General features: G+C 38.8%; 1 protein-coding gene across 1 annotated transcript in view; it reads left to right on the forward strand.

The window, feature by feature from the left end:
• Catspere (catsper channel auxiliary subunit epsilon) overlaps positions 1-20243 on the forward strand; it is a 130699-nt gene that overhangs the window by 42839 nt on the left and 67617 nt on the right. Inside the window, exons 8-9 of the mRNA XM_074048792.1 lie at positions 2065-2171; positions 18082-18574. Coding sequence (XP_073904893.1) covers positions 2065-2171; positions 18082-18574 — 600 coding nt within the window. The remainder of the gene's footprint in view (positions 1-2064; positions 2172-18081; positions 18575-20243) is intronic.

Here is a 20243-nt window from a genome sequence, read left to right on the forward strand (position 1 = left end):
CGCAGCGTCCGTCCGTGCTCGCGCGTGGGAAGAGCGCTTTCAATGGGAAGGCCAGTCCACATGCTGCTGGAAAACCGGGTAACGCAGCCACTCTCTGCTCATTGTGTCTGACTGTCAGCACACACCGACGTAACAACCAGAAAAACACTTCGCAGAATAGTAGCACAAAGGTCGGCCATAGAGTGGTGAAACTTGATCGTGGATTTCTAGCAATGAAGGAAACTGGCGCAGTTCTTTTAGAAATCACTGATAACACGTAAGGTTTTTAAAATGTTTGTAACTTTCGCCCCAGTGATGCCTTTCCCCAGACTCTTCGCAAAAGCAGTTGCCTGACTGGGGACGGGCTGTGTATCTGATTATGCTCATGGCAGTCATATCTACCAACAGAGAAAAAATAGAACTACCCGAGTGATCAGCAGTCAAGTGTTAAGAAGGTAACGGTGAGGACCCAGTGAGGTGCCATGCAACTGTCAGACTGAAGTACTGTGTCCTAACGGGCACGTCACAGAAGCCCATACTTGCTAAGTCCGATGAAAATATGTGAAATGTGGCTTTTGCCTGCTTTGATAACTTGCAGGGCACATTTTTTTCTGTGTCTACAAGTTATCTTTAATGGCCATGGATCGCCTTCTCGATGGAAAACTACCCTAGCTCTCTTGCTCGCTTGCTCTACAATCTTCCTTCTTGTCTGTGTTACTTACTGTACTCTATTTCCGTAGCATTCTTTGTCCCCTTAAGGATACTTCCTTAAGCTGTACCGGAAAGTGAGTAAGATTTTCAGAAATCAAACCAGACTATCTTTCATTTATTAAGTGCTTGCTGAGCAAGCCTGTTTTTATAGTCATTAAGTGGATATGCTGTAAGAAGTCTGTCCTCGACCATATTCCTAACTCCCCTAAATCTGAGTTAGGTTCTCCTCTTAGCCCCATGTCCCCTGTGAATACATCCTTCCTGACACGCATCACATCCATCTCCAAGGCTCCTTTCTGGCATGTTTCTACGAAATTAAACAAGAGCCGAACTGGAGGATTGCAACGGGGAGAAGGTCAGGAATTCTACACTGATCCTCCTTATCTGAGTTTTTAGTCAAGGATTTTCCCAAAATTGAAGTAGCCTCCACAAAAAATTACCTTATTAGCCATAATTCTGGTTCAAATCAACTGTTACTTCTGTCTCTTGAGAAAAAGAGGGAGCATGTCAGATCTGAATTCTAACAATTTTTCTTAAAGCCTCTGCATACCATGTGAAACCCGCCTGGAACAGGGTGTGTCATTTTGAAGACAGACTCCTTTGGAAAGAAATCTAGAAGACTGATTTTAGAAAGCCCATGACATAATTCACTGAGATTAAACCCTAGAGTTATGTATTCAAGGACCCCCATATTCTCAGTTTCTGTGTGATTCTTCTTATGCACGTTGAGTCCTGTATTATGACTTGTTTGTCTTTTCAATGCTGGGGACGGAGCCCAGGCCGTCACATGTGCCAGACGAGTGTTCTACCACTGAGCCACATCCCCTAGACTTTGAGCTGTTTATACTTTGTGTAATTCTAATGGGGAGAAGGCCAGATGGTCAAAAGAAACAAAGGTAAGTCTTGAAAGAGTGGTAAACTTCTAAATATAAACAATGTCTTACTTAAAATAACAAATTGAACCTGGTGCTGGTGGCTCACACCTATAATTCCAGCTAGTTGGGAGGCTGAGATTGGGAAGCTCATGGTTCCAGGCTAGCCTGGGCAAAAAAAAAAAAAAGTTAATAATACCCCATCTCAATGGAAAAAAGCTGGCCACAGTGGTGTGTCTATCATTCCAACTACAGCTGGAAGAGGAAAATAGTAGAATCACAGTCCAGGCTAGCCTGGGGAAAAATCAAGACCCTATCACCAAGATAACCAGAGGAAAAAGGGCTGGAAGTGTGGCTCAAGCTGTAGAGCTCCTGCTTAACAAGTATAAAGCCCAGTACTGCCAAAAAGAAATCAATACATTATTGTGTAACTACAGAATACTTTTGGTTATGAAAAAATAAAAAGAGAATTTTCTGTTTTTTTTTTTTTTCTTTTTTACAGAATTCCAAGATACTAACCAAGCAGTTGGCTGCTTTGGGACAGAAACCTCGTATATACACTCTTCTGGGGAGAGAATCTTACTTCCCAGAAAGTATCTTGCAAGAGGGGTATTTATTATTTTTAATTTCAAATATAAAATTCATGTTTTTATTAGCACAAATTAATTGTACAATGAAGTTTCATATATTAATATATTACATATATAATGCACTTCTATAAAATTCACCAACCCACCCCTCCCATCTGCTACTTCCCCCCTAAACAGCCCCTCATTTACAATGATGTGATATGTAATGTTTTAAGGCTATTGTGAACGGGATAGTTTTTCTGATTTCTGTTCTGCCTATTCTTTGTTGGTGTATAGGAAAACTACTGATTTTTTATTTTTTTATTTTTGTTAGTGCTTGGGTTTGAACTCAAGGTACCCTACCACATGAGCCCCTCTGTAAGCCCTAAAAAGCTACTTATTTTTGTATGTTGATCTTGACTTTTTTTTCTTTTGGTGGCACCGGTGTTGGAACTCAGGACCTCACACTTGCTAGCAGGTGCTCTTACTGCTTGAGCCACTCCGCCAGCTGTATGTTGATTTTTTATCCTGCTACTTTTCCCAAAATGTTTATCAGATCTAAGAGTTTTCTGGTGGAGTCTTTAGGTTCTTTTAAGTATAGGGTTTTATCATACGCATGGAAGGATAATTTGACTTCTTTCTTTCCTATTTATTATCCCTTTTATTTCTTTCTCTTGCTTTATTGCTCTGCTAGGAATTCCAGTGCTATAGTGAATAAGAGTGGAGAGAGTGGACACCCTCGTCTCATTTTTTACGTTAGAAGAAATGGTTTCTGTTTTTCCCTTTGAGTGCAAGCTGGCTATAGGTTTGTCATGCATAACCTTTGTTTTATAGAGGTACATTCCTTGTATTCCTAGTTTCTTCAGGACTTTTATAATGAAGGAGTGTTGAATATTCGTCCCAGGCCCTTTCCACATCTGTTTTTTTATTATTATTATTCATATGTGCATACAATGTTTGGGTCATTTCTCCCCTTCTCCCACCCCCTCCCTAAGCCCCCCGCCCCCTCCCTTTCCCACCCATCCCCTCGCTACCCAGCAGAAACTATTTTGCCCTTATCTCTAATTTTGATGAAGAGAGAGCATAAGCAATAATAGGAAGGAACAAGGGTTTTTGCTGGTTGAGATAAGGATAGCTATACAGGGAGTTGACTCACATTGATTTCCTGTGCGTGTGTGTTACCTTCTAGGCTAATTCTTTTTGATCTAACCTTTTCTCTAGTTCCTGGTCCCCTTCTTCTATTGGCCTCATTGCTTTTAAGGTGTCTGCTTTAGTTTCTCTGCGTTGAGGGCAACAAATGCTATCAAGTTTTTGAGGTGTCTTACCTATCCTCACCCCTCCCTTGTGTGCTCTCGCTTTATCTTGTGATCAAAGTCTAAACCCCTTGTTATGTCTGCCCTTGATCTAATGTCCGCATATGAGGGAGAACATATGATTTTTGGTCTTTTGGGCCAGGCTAACCTCACTCAGAATGATGTTCTCCAATTCCATCCATTTACCAGTGAATGATAACATTTCGTTCTTCTTCATGGCTGCATAAAATTCCATTGTGTATAGATACCACATTTTCTTGATCCATTCATCAGTGGTGGGGCATCCTGGCTGTTTCCATAACTTGGCTATTGTGAATAGTGCTGCAATAAACATGGGTGTGCAGGTGCCTCTGCAGTAACAGTCTTTTGGGTATATCCCCAAGAGTGGTATTGCTGGATCAAATGGTAGATCGATGTCCAGCTTTTTAAGTAGCCTCCAAATTTTTTTCCAGAGTGGTTGTACTAGTCTACATTCCCACCAACAGTGTAAGAGGGTTCCTTTTTCCCCGCATCCTCGCCAACACCTGTTGGTGGTGGTGTCGCTGATGATGGCTGTTCTAACAGGGGTGAGGTGGAATCTTAGCGTGATTTTAGTTTGCATTTCCTTTATTGCTAGAGAGGGTGAGCATTTTTTCATGTGTTTTTTGGCCATTTGAATTTCTTCTTTTGAGAAAGTTCTGTTTAGTTCACTTGCCCATTTCTTTATTGGTACATTAATTTTGGAAGAATTTAGGTTTTTAAGTTCCCTATGTATTCTAGTTATCAGTCCTTTGTCTGATGGGGAGACTCTTGATTGCTGCTTCAATTTCATTTTGTGTTATAGATCTATTCAGGTGATTAATTTCCTCTTGGTTCAGTTTTGGATGATCATATGTATCTAGAAATCTGTCCATTTCTTTAAGATTTTCATATTTATTTGAATATAGGTTCTCGAAGTAGTCTCTGATGATTTCTTGGACTTCCATGGTGTTTGTTGTTATCTCCCCTTTTGCATTCCTGATTCTACTAATTTGGGTTTTTTTCTCTCCTCATTTTAGTCAGGTTTCCCAGGGGTCTGTCAATCTTGTTCATTTTTTCAAAGAACCGACTTTTTGTTTCATTAATTCTTTGTATGGATTTTTTGGTTTCTATTTCGTAGATTTCAGCTCTTATTTTTATTATCTCTCTCCTTCTGTTTGTTTTGGGATTTGCTTGTTCTTGTTTTTCTAGGAGTTTGAGATGTATCATTAGGTCATTGATTTGGGATCTTTTGGTCTTTTTAATATATGCACTCATGGCTGTAAACTTTCCTCTCAGGACTGCCTTAGCTGTGTCCCATAGGTTCCGGTAGGTTCTGTTTTCATTTTCATTGACTTCCAGGAACTTTTTAATTCCCTCTTTTATTTCATCAATGACCCATTGTTCATTAAGCAATGAGTTATTCAGTTTCCAACTGTTTGCATATCTTTTGTCTTTACTTTTGTTGTTGAGTTCTAGTTTTATTGCATTGTGATCAGATAGAATGCATGGTATAATTTCTATTTTCTTATATTTGCTGAGGCTTGCTTTGTGCCCTAGGATATGATCTATTTTGGAGAAGGTTCCATGGGCTGCTGAGAAGAATGTATATTGTGCAGAAGTTGGATGAAATGTTCTGTAGACATCAAGTAGGTCCATTTGATCTATTGTATATTTTAGGTCTAGGATTTCTTTATTGATTTTTTTGTTTGGATGACCTATCTATTGATGATAATGGGGTGTTAAAGTCTCCCACAACCACTGTATTGGAGTTAATATATGCTTTTAGGTCTTTCAGGGTATGTTTGATGAAATTGGGTGCATTGACATTGGGTGCATACAGGTTGATGATTATTATTTCCTTTTGGTCTATTTCCCCTTTTATTAGTATGGAATGTCCTTCTTTATCTCGTTTGATCAATGTAGGTTTGAAGTCTACTTTGTCAGAGATAAGTATTGCTACTCCTGCCTGTTTTCGGGGGCCATTGGCTTGGTAAATCTTCTTCCAGCCTTTCATCCTAAGCCTATGCTTATTTCTGTCGGTGAGATGGGTCTCCTGTAAGCAACAAATTGTTGGATCTTCCTTTTTAATCCATTTCATCCAGCGGTGCCTTTTGATGGGTGAATTAAGTCTGCTAACATTAAGTGTTAGTACTGATAGGTATGTGGTGATTCCTGTCATTTAGTTCTCTTAGTTGTTTGAAGGTTTGATTGTGTGTACCTAAGTTGAGGTCACTCTCTACTGTCTTGCTTTTTCTTTTCCTGTGGTTTGGTGCTGCCTGTCCTTTCATGGTTAAGTTGGGTTTCACTTTCTGTGTGCAGGATCCCTTGAAGAATCTTTTGTAGTGGTGGCTTTGTGGTCACATATTGGTTTAGTTTCTGCTTATCATGGAAGACTTTTATTGCTCCGTCTATTTTGAATGATAGTTTTGCTGGGTAGAGTATCCTGGGGTTGAAGTTATTTTCATTCAGTGCCTGGAAGATCTCACCCCACGCTCTTCTTGCTTTTAATGTTTCTGTTGAGAAGTCTGCTGTGATTTTGATGGGTTTACCTTTGTATGTTATTTGTTTTTTCTCTCTTACAGCCTTCAATATTCTTCCCGTTTCTGAACTTGTTGTTTTAATAATGATATGTCGTGGGGTAGTTCTATTTTGGTCTGGTCTGTTCTGGAGGCCTCTTGCATCTGTATGGGAATATCTTTCTCTAGATTTGGGAAATTTTCTGTTATTATTTTGTTGAATATATTATGCATTCCTTTCGCTTGCACCTCTTCTCCCTCTCCGATGCCCATGATTCTCAAGTTTGGTCTTTTGATGGAGTTGGTGAGTTCTTGCATTTTCTTTTCACAGGTCTTGACTTGTTTAATAGTTCTTCAGCTTTTCCTTTAATTACCATTTCATCTTCGAGTTCTGAGATTCTGTCTTCTGTTTGTTCTGTTCTGCTGGATTGGCCTTCCATTTTGTTTTGCGGTTCTGTTTTGTTCTTTTTTCTGAGGTTTTCCTTATCCTGGGTGGTTTCCTCTTTAATGTTGTCTATTTTTGCCCTGAGTTCATTTATCTCTTTATTAATCATGTTCTTTGTTTCACTTTGGTTTTTATACAGTGCTTCTATGGTTTCTTTTATTTCTTCTTGTGCTTTTTCAAATTCTCTATTTTTGTTGTCTTGGAATTTCTTAAGTGTTTCCTGTACATTTTGGTTGACCCTATCCAGTATCATCTCTATTGATTACCTGTAGTATTTCTTCTTTTAGATTGTTCTTGTGGGCTTCATGTGGTTCCTTGGCATAGTTTATCTTCATTTTGTTGGAGTCTGGATCTGAGTATCTGTTTTCTTCATTTCCCTCTGGTTCCTGTACTAATTTTTTGCTGTGGGGAAACTGGTTTCCCTATTTTTTCTGTCTTCCCATCATTGCCCTTGGTGTTGTTACTGTCCCTGTACTGTGTGCAATTAAGTATTTTCTAGCTTGTAATAATAACAATGGTAATATTTAGAATGGAAGGGTGAGAGGAGATGGAAAGCAAAGAAGTAAAGAAAAAGGGAAAAACAAATAAAGAAGTAGAAAAAACAAACAAAAGTTTCAAAGATATAAACAGGGAGAGATAGTGTACTAATCAAGAGTAAGCTGAACAGGCATTAGAGAGACAGAGAGAGGATTGAGAGAAAAAATGAATAAAAAATAAATAAATGAAAAAAAAATCTCCAAGTTCAAATGCAATAAAGTTTCAGTCTTAATAATTTTGGTTTTAGTCCCACAGCCTCCAATCCTGGAGATGGTGTCTCAGAAGTAGTTCTGTCATTGTCTCATCAAAGGGAAAAAAACTAAAACAAAACAAAACAACACAAAACAAAAAAAACACCACAAAGTGTCCCAAGTTCAAATGCAATACAGTTTCAGTTAGTTTTTCAGCATGCAGGTGTAGTTCAGTTGTTGTCTCATCTAAGAAAGAAAGAAAAAGAGTCTGGAGACATTTCTGTGAATGGCTATCTGCGGCTGTGGCTTGCCTGCCTGCTGCTGTCAGCCTGCTGTTGCTGGAGGTGTTATTTATGCAGATCTCAGGGTGAGCTTAGCACTCACCTGGCCCGGCAGACTTTGTTTACTCAGAGTTCTCCTGTGCGCAACCTCCACTCTTACAAGCTTTCCCCTTTCCAAGCACACTGGGGGAGGTGACACTGCACCTGCGTTGTCAGGCCGGCATGTTTATTTACAGTTCATGTGGGAAGTGGGTCTTTCCCCTTCTCCTGTGGAGTTTTCCTCCCACCGCCACTTTTACAAACTTTCCTGCTCCTCATTGCTGGGCGGTGCTGCTGCTCCTGCCTTCTCTGGCCAGCTTGTGCTTGTTTATTTACAGTTCTGTGAGGGATTCCCCTCCACCCCCTTCTGTGCTCAGGGCACCCCGCCCTCTTTGCTACATGTTTTTTTTTTGTTGTTGTTGTTATTGCTTATTATTCAGGTTTTTTTTTCTTTTTTCCCTGGGTGGGGGTCAGTCTGTCCAGGGGGCTATGCTGATCTGGGCCAGGGTTGTCTGTGGTATTTACCATGTGCCACTTAACTGACTTTGTGGTCTGCATCTTCCCAAACTGTCTGGACACTGCCATCTGGTGGTGGTGCAGGAGCCCTCCTGGTTTCTCCATTTAACATGAAGTGGAGATGCTCTGTGCAGGCTGGAGGTGTGGAGGAGTCAAAGTTTTGCCTTTTCTCAGTGGTTTTTCCTGTAAGGTGTGTCTCCAGCGTCTCTCCAAGCTTTTACTTTAGGAGGCACACTTTCTGCTTCCTCCCTCTAGCTGCCATCTTGGAATCCCCCTCCACATCTGTTGAGATAACCATGTGATTATTTCTCCTTGGTTCAGCATTTGTGCCATGTTACATTTACTAGCATGGATGTCAAATCAGTCTGCATCCCTGGAATGACACCAGCTCACTCACAGTATATGACCTTTTTAATGTGTTAAATTTGCCTTGCACATATTTTATTGAGAATTTTTGCATCAATATCCATCAGAGAAATTGGTCTAGAATTCTCTCTCTCTCTCTCTCTCTCTCTCTTTCTCTCTCCCTCTTGTTCATTTTGTGTATAAGGCTAACACTGGCTTCATAGAATGAGTTTGGTAGAGTTCCTTCCTTTTCTGTCTTATGGAGTAGTTTGAGCATTGCTGTTAGTTCTGTAAAGGTCTCATAGAATTCAGCAGTGGATCCATCTAGCCTTGTGCTCTTCTTTGTTGGGACACTCTATTTCTGCTTCAATGTCATTGTTCATTATAGCTCTGTTTAAATGGATGATATCCTCTTGAGTCAATTAGGAAGTTCATTTGAGTCTGGATATTTATCCATTTCCTCTATCTTTTCCAGTTTATTAGAATAGAAACTCTCAAAGTACTCTAATGACTCTGAACTTCATTGATATGGTGATGAGATCCCCTTTCCCATTTCTAATTTTATTAATTTTGGTCTTCTCTCTGTTTCTCTTGGTTAGTGTGACTTAAAAGTTTGTCAATCTTGTTTATCTTTTCAAGGAACCTACTTTTTGTTTTATTGACTCTTTGCATTTATTTTAGTTTCCATTTCATTAATTTTTGCTTTGATCTTTATTATTTCTTTCCAACTACTAGATTGGGTTTGGCTTGTTCTTATTTTCCTAAGAGCTTGAGCTGCATCATTGTGTTATTTTATTTATTTTTTTTGAGATCTCTCTGATTTCTTAATGTAAGGCATTCAGTAGCTATAAACGTTACTCTTAGCACTGCCTCTGCTGTGTCACAATGGTTTTGGTAAATTCTGTTTTCATTTTCATTTGATTACAGAAGTTTTAAATTACTTCCATCTTTTTCCCCCAATGATCCACTGATCTTCAGTTGTATCTGTTCAGTCTCCATGTGTTAGAATTTATCTTCTGTTATTCTTTTTCTGTTGATTTCTAGTTTTAGTCCATCATGGTCTGATAAAATACAGGTTATTTCAATTTTCTTATATTTGTTAAAACTTGTTTTACTTTCTAAAATATCATCTGTTCTGGAGAAAGTTCCATGAACTGATGAGAAAAATTGTGTATTCTGCAGATGTTTGGTACAATATTCTATAGACATCTGTTAAATCCATTTGATCTATAGTGTTATTTAGTTCCAAAGTTTCTGTGCTGATTTTTTGTCTGGATGACCTGTCTATTGTGAGGGTTGGGTATAAAAATCACACACTTTTATTGTGTTGGGGCTCATTTGTGCTTTTATGTTTAGCAATGTTTGTTTTATGAAATTTGGTCCACTAACATTTGATATATAAATGTTTATAATTGTTACATCCTCTTAATAGATTGTTTACCTTATTAATATAAAGTGACCTTCTTTGTCCCTTCTACCTAATTTTGTTCTTTGTCACATATGTTTATAGTAACCTGCTGCTTACCTTTTGGGCTCCATTTGCTTGAAAAATCCTTTTCCATCTTTTTTTGTGTGTATATGTGACACTGGGGTTTGAGCTCAGGGCCTCACACTTGCTCAGCAGGTGCTCTACCACTTGAGCCTCTCTGCCAGCCTTATTGTTATGTTGGTTATTTTCAAAATAGGGTTTTGTGAACTATTTGCCCAGGCTGGCTTTGAACTGTGATCCTTCTGATCTCTGCTCTCAAGTAGCTAGCATTACAGGCATGAGCTACCAACACCCAGCTCTATTCTTTTATTTTAAGCCTATTTTTGTCCTTTCAGTGAGGTGCATTTCCTGTGGACAACAAATGGTTGGGTCTTGTTTTTTAATGCAACTTTCCAGTCTGTATCTTTTGATTGGAGAATTGCAACCATTAATATTTAGAGACATGTAGTAATAGCTGTCATTTTCTTGCTTTTGGAATGCTTGGTTCTTTCCTAATGCTCATTTACTTTTGACTCATCTAGAGAGATTTATTCTTGCTAGTAGAGTGGCTCAAATGGTAGAGCACCTGCCTTGCAAGTGTGAGTCCTTGAGTTCAAACCCCAGTACCAGAAAAAAAAAATCTGACATTTATTCTTACCCATATTTTCCTGATTGCATTTATTTTCTCTTCTGTGTATATGATTCCTTTAAGTACCTTCTGAACTGCTGGTTTAGTGGTTTTATATTCTTTGGTTTTTATTTATCACGGAAGGTTTTTATTTCTCCTTCAATTATAAAGAATAGCTTTGCTGGATACAGTACTGTAGGTGTCAGTTATTTCCTTCTAAGATGTGAAATACATCATTCCATGCCCTCCTTGCTTTTAGAGTTCCCACTGAGAAATCAGCTGTTATTTTTTGGGTTTGCTTTTGTATGTGGCCTGTTGCTTCTCTCATGCAGCTTTCAACATTCTTTCCTTATTCTGTACATTTAGTGTTTTAACTGTACTATGTCTTACATTGTTCTTTTTTTTTTTTTCAGTACTGGGGCTTAAACACAGGGCCTACACCTTGAGCCACTCCACCAGTCCTTTTATTGCGATGGGTTTTTTTGAGATAGGGTCTTGCAACATTTTGCCAAGGTTGGCTTTGGACTACTATCCTTCTGGTCTCTGCCTCCTGAGTAGCTAGGATTACGGGTGTGAGCCACTGGCACCTGGCTTTGGGTGGTTCTCTCCTGGTCTTGTCTGTTGGTTATCCTAAAAGTTCCTTTTTCGATATAATTGTCTCTATCAAGATTTGAACATTTTTTTCTATTATTTTATTGAATATGTTTTCTATCCCTTTAGCTTGAACCTCTTCTCCTTCTTCTATACTCATGACTTGAGCCATGCCACCAGCCATTTTTGTGTATTCTGTGTTTTTCAGATAGGGTCTCATGAACTATTTGCCTGGGCTTGCCTCAAACTGAGAAGCTAGAATTACAGGCGTGAGCCACCAGCACCTGGCTGGTTTGATCTTTTAATAGTGTCCCAGAGGTCTTGTAAGTTCCATTCATATGTCTTTAGTTTTTCTTTTGTTTAAATCTGACTGTTTAAATACATATACCTTATTTGGCATTCTGTCTTCCATTTGATCCACTCTATGGAGAGACTTTCCACTGAGCTTTTTTTTTTTTTTTCTGACTTATTGAGCTTTTCATTTCTAGAATTTCTGTTTGATTCTTTTTCAGGACTTCTGTGTCTTTCTTGAATTCCTCTTTCATGTCCTACATTGTCTTTCTTATTTCATTTAGCTGTTTATTTTTAATTCATTTGGATTTTTATGCATGTCCTCTTTAATTTTATTGATTATCATTATAATCACGATTTGGGGTCCTTTGTCTGGATTTCGTCCTCTTCACTATCCTTAGTGTCTGTTACTGTGGGGTTGTTGACCTTTGAAGGGTGTCATGTTGCCTTCTTTCTTTTTTCCATGTTTCTGCATCAAGATTCAAACGTCTGAGGCCAAGTCATTGGTTGGAAGTTTTAATCACCTGTAGCCTTGCAGTTGAAGCTCTCAGTGTTCAGGACTATGTAGTGGGAGGGTTTTGGCAGTTTCTCACCGCTGGAGTGGAGTATATCTATGTAGGCAATTTTTTGCCTATGTGCTTGGGGGACCAGGCCTAGTCCCCATCACCACTCAGAGGAGAAGTAGCTGGAGTTTTTTATATTTCCTTGTATGTGGGCTGGTGTTATATGTAAGTTGATGGCAGGGTTGGTCAAGGGTCAGCTGTCTACTTCTGTGCCGCTTCCACCTTAGAAGTTTCCCTCCTGTGTGTGCTGAAAGCCACTGCTGGGCACACAGAGATTTTTAATCTATGGCCCAGGCAAGCTCCTACTTGCTCCCAGTTCCCCTGTTTGTGCCCCTAACAGCAACACATGTGCAATCCTCAGGTGTTCCCCAAATGTGCCTGATGGTGGGGGGAACAACTAGAGTATTGAGCTCTGCATTGATGGCAGAGAACTGAGGGACTCAGGTACTGTTTGAAGGTCTCAGTTCTTTCAGGTCTTGCCCAGCAGTTCCATCACCCTGTAGAAGAAGTAGGCTGAGGGATAAAACATGAACTCCAAGTTTTTAGCTCGTAGCTCTTAGCCCCACCTAGCATCAAGCCATCATAGCCAACAGATAGCTCCTGTAGACACTGGCAGTCATGGGTTTGTGTTGTTTCTGAGGTGAACCTTAGGCAAAGGGACTTGATCTCACCAGAAAGGGCAGGCCCACCACTCACTAGACCTTTCACTGCCTGAGCTCTCCCAGCTGCTTAAACCTCTCAGTGAGTCCACATCCAACCCTCTCCCTATCTACAACCCTTTCTCATGGTTTTATACTACCCTTACCCTGTGGCAGGGTGCCAAAGACTCCCTGAGCTGTGGTTGTTCCTTGGCTTTCAAGTCCTCAGAGCTTAGTCTCTAACCCTGCTTGGCAGAAAATGCCTGTCAATGGCAGTCAGTTTCTGGAGCCGGAGCCCTCCATGAGCTGGGGGTCCTCTGTTTACATGGTCATCCTCAGGCACTGGGCTTATTCTAACTAAGGAAGGTGGGACCACTGACCACCAGGTCCTTCACTGCCTGAGCTCCTGGTTGCTTAAACTTCTCTGTGGGTCCATATCAGAACCACTTCCTCTCTACAACCACCTCTCAAGGCTCTCTCTCTCTCTCTCTCTCTCTCTCTCTCTCTCTCTCTCTCTCTCTCACACACACACACACACACACACACACACACAATGTAGCCAGGTGTCTCAGGACTCTCTGAGCTTGAATTATTTGTTGTTTTCAAGTCTGTGGGGTAGCTCAGTCTCAAACCCTGCCTGTCTGCAGACCACCACAGCCATCCTGCAGCTCCTATAACCTGAGTACTCTGCCACACTTGGGCTTGGTACTGTGTTTCTGAAATAATCCTCAGGCCATGAAACTTGCTCTCCCTGGGTCAGGTGGAGCTGCCAACTACTGCACCTTTCCCTTCCTGAGCTCCCTGGAAGCTGCTTAAACTTCTTTGCCCTCTTCTATCTCCTTCTGTGGTTGGGAGTCCCAAGACTCCCTGTGTTGCAATTGCTCCTTCTTTTGAAGTCCCCCAAGCACCTAAATCTGGAACAGTAGACTGGAGAGTAGGCCTTCTCTGAAGATAATGCCTTACCATAGCTCTCTGAATTGTGGAGAATGAAATATTGTCTTGTCCTATGCTAGCCTGTTCCACCAAATCCCCACATTGGGTAAGGCTTGTAGGAAGTATTGGCCTGTCCACAGCTAGGTTTGCCAGTCTGTCACTAAAGCTCCTGAGCTTACTCAGTGGAGGAGGCTCTAGCTTCCCTTTCCAATTGGGGGAGCCAGGGCTGGAGCTGCAAACTGTTTTCTAATTTACTGTTCATCATACTCTACAGTTATCACATTCTTCTTTTGTTGCTCTTCTTCTCTTTGTGTCTTCTGAATATTGACTCTCCTTTGATACCTTGGCTGTTTCATTCACAGAATCAGGTGGAGAAAGCTTCTACACCATCTTCAGGACATCCAGTCATAAAATTCATCTTTGAAATTTCAAAAAACATCAGGAACTAAAAGAGATTTTCAAACCATCGTAGAATTTTATGTAATATACCTTATATGTAATTTCCAAGGGATTTCTTTTATGATACAAAAGTTTGTGATAATCACAATGAATTACCAATTCTGAAAATGCCACACTCTTTGACAATACTTTCACAATTTGTGTCAAAACCTAAACCTCAGTTGAAGCGCTTCACTCAGGATGGTGATACCACTAACCACTCCCTGATGGTTCAATAAAGTAGGACACAGTGGTGTGAGGTACTTCCCAATCCCTTCAACCACTACTGCACATTCACACACCCCACAAATTCTACCTGAGAAGTAACATTTGCTAGTGTTAAAGTCAGTAGGTTATCATGAGGTGTAGATAGCCTTTCATAGTTACTGTAGCAATTCATAGTTACTTCCTTCAGTGACCTTACATTACAGTTAAAAAAGGAGACAAGCAAAGAGATACTGTGATAGAGGCAACCCCATGTTCAATGGAACACATAGAGGGTGCCCCAACACAGGCTTGGAGGAGAGGGAACTGTGGAGGACTTTCCTCAAGAAGTGACCTCTGCATCATTGAATAGAAAGCAATTAGCAAATTGGGGAAGCCTTCCACATGTGTATTGAGGGAGGAGTGATATATACAAGGGCCTTCAAACTGAGACCCAAGGAAACCAATGAATCCTATGAGACAAAGAAAATTCAATTCATGACTACAGAAAGAGTTATTCAGGGGCTAAAACAGCTTTAAAACAATAAAAATGAGCTAGAGCTAAAATTCCTCCTGGTTTGATAAAACGTGAGAAGTGGAAGGTAGGAAAAACAATCCCTGTAAAACCAACTAAAGGCCTTTTCCAATTTAGGAGGACATAGAACTTGTTTTCCACTTACATGACTTCTTTTCAGATCCTTTCCCATATTAAAATTGGGTTGTCTTTTTCTGTGTGTGGTACTAGGGTTTGAAGTCAGGACCTCAGGTGTGCTAGGCAAGCACTCTACCACTTGAGCTATGCCCCCAGTCCTTTTTGCCTTCCTTATTTTTCAGGTAGGGTCTAGAGGTTTTGGCTGGGGCTGGCCTTGTACCATGATCCTCCTCTGATCAATTGTTTCTTCTTGAGTTGGTTTCATATTTTGCATCTTCCTGGAATTTTTTTCAGCTCATCTAAGTTATTCTTTGCTTGTGGTTCTTCATAGTGTCTACTTACAATTCACTTCATTTCCATAATGTTGGTAGTAAGTCCCCCTCTTCCATTCCCAATTTAAGCAATTTGAGTCTTCTCACTTTTTCTGTCAGTCTAATTAAACATTTGTCAACTTTGTTGATCTTTTCAAAGAGCCAACAGCAGGTTTCATTGATTTAATTAAGCTACAGGCTTAATTAGCCTTTATTTATTTAGTGTCTTCAAGTAGAATAGTAGGTTACTGATATGTGATCTTTCTTTTCTAACATAGTCATTTACAGTTAAAAATTTCCCTTCATGTGCCACATTCCACAAATTTTGGTATGCCATGTCTTTGCTTTCAATTATCTTAAAATATTTTGTTTTTCCTTATGATTTTCTCTTTTACCCATTGCTTATTTAGAAGTGTATTGTTTGAGTTTCACAAATTTATGAATTCCCCAATTTTTTTCTTTTATTGATCAATAATTTCATTTCTTTGTGGCCAGACAAAATACTTTGTAGAATTTCAGTCCTTTTAAATTTAGTGAGGTTTGTTTCATGGTGTAATATAAGGTCCATCCTGCAGAATGTTTCATGTACACTTCTGAAGAATATATATTCTACTATTGTTAGAAGGAGCAGTCTATAGATGTCTGATAGTACTAGTTAGTTTATAATGCTGTTCAAGTCTTCTTTTTCCTCGGTGTCTTCTGCTACTTGCTCTATCCATTAATGAAAGTAGGGTGTTGAAGTATCCAACTATTATTGTTGAATTGTGTATTTCTGCCTTCATTTCTGTCCCTTCTGCTTCAAATATTTTGAATCTCTGTTGTTAAATGAATATATGTTTGTAATTATTATAGCTTCTTGACTGATACACCATCTTATCATTTTAAAAGTGCTCTTACTTGTTTTGTAACTTTTTTTGTATTATGATCTATTTTGTCTGATGCTATTATAGCTACTCCAGCTTTCTCATTGTGCCTTTGCATGATATCTTTTTCCATCCTTTCACTTTAAAACTATTTGTGTTTTTTAATCTAAAATGTGTCTCCTATAGACAGCATATAGTTGGATCTTCTTTTGTTACAAAGCCTGACTATCTCACCATTTGAATGGATTAATGTATTCACATTTAATGTTATCGCTGATACATTTAGATCAATGTCTGCTGTTTTACTTTTTGTTTCCACTATTATTTCTTCAGATAATTTTCTACTCCTTTCTTTTCTCCTTTCCTTTTAACATCATATAATTAATGATATCCCACATTTCTTTGATTCTCTATACAGTTTTCTTCTTTCTTTTCTCTGTGTGTTCTTTGGATTGCGTAATCACTTCCAACTTATCATATAACCTAAGATGTATTGGTTTTATGTCTGTGTTTAAATGTTGTTAGTTTTACATATATTTAAGTTGCATGTTATCAGAGAACATTGAATATCACTCAAGGCCTTTACTTACTTTTCTGGAGAAGAAAATAGTGTGCTTTTTTGTTGATGTGACAAGGTGACTCTGTGTGACTTTAGGTAGTATTATGAGCTTGTTACTGTTCTTATTTAGAGATTAAATATGGTTTAAGGTGAGTGCCTAGTTGATAAGGGGTGGACTTGCCCTGCTGAAACTCTCCTTAGAAAGTTTCATTACTTCTCAGATTGATGCCAGAAAGCTTGTTTTCACAGATTACTTTGTGTGTCCATGTCAAAAGATAGACTTGTTCCTTCCATATTTCAGATTACCAAGAAAAAGTGGAAGATCCTAAAAACTTATGGAATGATAAGGCATTTAAATAATGGCAAAAATCAGTCTATTATCTGACTTTCTCATTAGTGATTCTGAATACAAAATACCTGGAGAAAAATGTCCTCTCCCCTAACCTACTATCAATCATATGTGTAAAAACATGTATGTTGACACACCCTTTCACAGAAAGTTGCTGAAGAATATACTCAGACAAGAGAAACAAAAACATGGGACCCAGCAAATAATGGTGTTGGGCCCAGGAGTAATGAAGGAAAACCCTGGAAAGAACCACTAGATTACCTCTGCATTTACATATGGAAGATAGTATGGATCACAATAAACTAAGCAACAAAATGTCTTGTGGGTGCTGGGTATTGAATCAGAGCCTCATACATGCTAACCAAGCACTTTACCACTGAGCTGAACCCTAAAGTTTAAGTAAGCATTAACTCCAAGAAAAGTAAAGAAAATATAGTCATAGCGTAACTATCTTAGCAGTAAACAATATTTGCATATTAACAACCAAAGTTGAGTTAACTTATCAGTGTGATGTAATCAGTTTGAGAGACTGGGAAAGAAGATGTATAGATGGGCTTGGTACATTAGAGATGCATCTTCACTTGCCATATAGAAAGGCAAAAGATGATGGATAATAATTGTGTATTAACAAAAGCAGTAGAAGAATATTTGTTTATGAATATGGAAATACTTTAGAAGAAAGCATTTAGAGTCAAAATTTTCACATTTTCTCTCATGTGGAATCTAGACCTAAAATATATGTATGTTTATATATACATACACACATGTATCCATACACAACTACATATATATTTTATGTACACATGTTATATATATGTAATTGTGGGGCTATTTGGGGGATTAAGGGGAAGGGAGAAAGAGGATGATGGGGTGAATAATATTGAAGTGCATTGTGTCTGTGTATGAAGATGGCATAATGAAACCCACTGAAAGCTGTTAAATATAGGGAAGATGGAGAGGGGGAAAGGAAGAGGAATGAAGGGGATTAATCTGACAAAAGTACAATGTATGCTTGGTGAAATAGCACCATGGAACTCCTTTGTACAATTGCTATACATTAATAAAAAAAAAAAAAAAAAGAAAAGAAAGAGTCTGTTGGGACCAGAGTGAAGAATGAGTAGAAATAGATCCATGTTAGCATTTTAGTATTATTTGTTTTTATTTAGGTTTATGCTGGTAAAAATGAAAATGTGTAAAAATACAATTATCTTTGCAAGATGGACCAAACGAGATAGAGATCATTTTATTCTTATTCTTTTTTTAATTTTTATTTTGTTAGGGTTTGGACTATTCAACTACCAATGACCAAAACTGATGTCATAAAGGAACTTAAAGGAAACCAAGTGGCTTTTGAAGATTGTTTTGTTTCACCCCTTCCTTTTCTGCTGAGCTTTCCTTTCTCGACGGTGCCTGAGACTCCTGGTTATTTGCCAATCACTTCACCAGCTGGCAGTCCACTGATGTCTGTCTCGAGTACTTGTATCCCTTCATTTGCTGTTTTGGTGTCTGACATGGAGACCTTTCAAACAAATGATTCTTTCCATACTTGGACCAGAGTCAGAGTGGATCCAAAGATTCTGAGTGATAGTGAAAGGCACAGTGTGTCCAGTGTGACTCTAGCAGGCCAAGGAATATTTTTTCTAATAAATGGTGCTGTTTACTTAATGTCAGTGAATCAATTAAAAAAACTACAAGGAGATCATGGTATTCCTGACAATGGAATTGTTGGCATTAAGTCAAGAAGGTGGTGTGGGATCAACACATTTTTCAAGGTTAGTGCAAAATTACATATATGTATGTTATAAATACACATTTAGATGTATTTCCCATCCAGTTTGTTCACTGGCATATCAGAGACTGTACTAAGCAGAATTTTGCACAGTATTTTTTTTAACTAAAGCTTCAAATAGCTCTGTCTTTCTGACTCAGCTTTTCAGAGGCCTCTTCACAGTAAAGATGCATCCCCCATGACAAATAATAAAATTAATCTTGTATGTCATTGTGCAGAATAGTTCAGTCATATTATGGGGACTTTCTAAATTTTTGGTATGGGCAAAAGCCCCCTCCTGCTAAAATTTTTCCTCAGAGACCCTGTGTGCTCTCAAAAATGAATCAGACCTTCCGTTTATGACAATATGTTGGATAGGTGGTAATGAACCTCTTTCACTACAAAACATTTCAAAGGCATAGAAGTTTTAAACATTCTTTTAACCATATTGCTGGGCTTATAGGGAGGTTAAGAGAAATCCTGGGAGGAAAAGGGATGTCATGGAGTACTAACCCAGAGGAATAGCAAATTCCAAAATCGCAGCTGCCCTCATGGCTGATCTCAGATGAGCCATGGGACCAGGAGATAAAGTAGGAAATCTGGTAACAACTTTTTGCATAAAAGAAAGACTTTGAAAGAATACCCAATACAATCAAGTCTATGTCAGCTTTAATATTAGAAGGGGAGCAAGAGCCTCTCTTTGGAGTTTAGGTGACCTAATATACAAAAATCCCTAAACTCCCTCCAAAACTATGCAAAGTAAGGAATTCAGAAAAGTTGCAGATATAAAACCAACTTATAAAAATCAGTCATTATTTCTATACACTAACCACAAATGATACAAAAGAGAAATTAAAAAGCAATTCTATTTACAATAGTACCAAATTTTTTAAAGTTTTATGAATAAATTTAACCAAGGAAGTAAAAGAGTTGTACATTGAGAACCATCTGATAAAAGTAATTGAAGAAGACACAAATAAATGGGAAGATATGTCATGCTCCCAAACTGAAAGAATTACTATTTTGAAATGTCCATACTACTCACTCAAAGTGATCTACAGAGTCAGTGTGACCTCTTATCAAAATTCTAACAGCACCAGGCACTGGTGGCTCACACTTATAATCCTAGCTATCTTGGAAGCTGAGATTGGGAGGATCATGATTTGAGGCCAACCCTGGGCAAATAATTCATGAAAGCCTGCCTCCAAAATAACCAGAGCAAAATGAACTGGAGGCATGGATCAATTGGTAGAGCACCTGCTCTGAAAACTTGAAGTCCTAAGTTCAAATCCCTGTCCCCACTCCCCAGGAAAAATTCCCAGTGGCGTCCTCCCTAGAAATAGAAAAATCAGTTATCCTAAAATTCATATGGAACCACTAGACCCTAAGTAGCCAAAGCAATCTTGAGGAGGAAGAACAAATCTGAAGGCATCAAACTTCCTGATTTCAAACTGTATTTCAAAGCTATAGTACTCAAAATAGTGTGGTAGTGTGCTAAAAATGGACACAGATATCAATGAAATACAGTCAAGAGCCCACAGATTAATGCACACACAGATGTTCATCCTTGAGAATGGTGACAAGAACACGTGAGGGGAAGAACACTCTCTTGAACACACGTTGAGAAAAACTGGACTGCCAAGTGTGAAAAAAATGAGACCAGATTCCTTATG

The sequence above is a fragment of the Castor canadensis genome, chromosome 11 (genome assembly GCF_047511655.1).
Source record: "Castor canadensis chromosome 11, mCasCan1.hap1v2, whole genome shotgun sequence".
Classification (NCBI taxonomy): domain Eukaryota; kingdom Metazoa; phylum Chordata; class Mammalia; order Rodentia; family Castoridae; genus Castor; species Castor canadensis.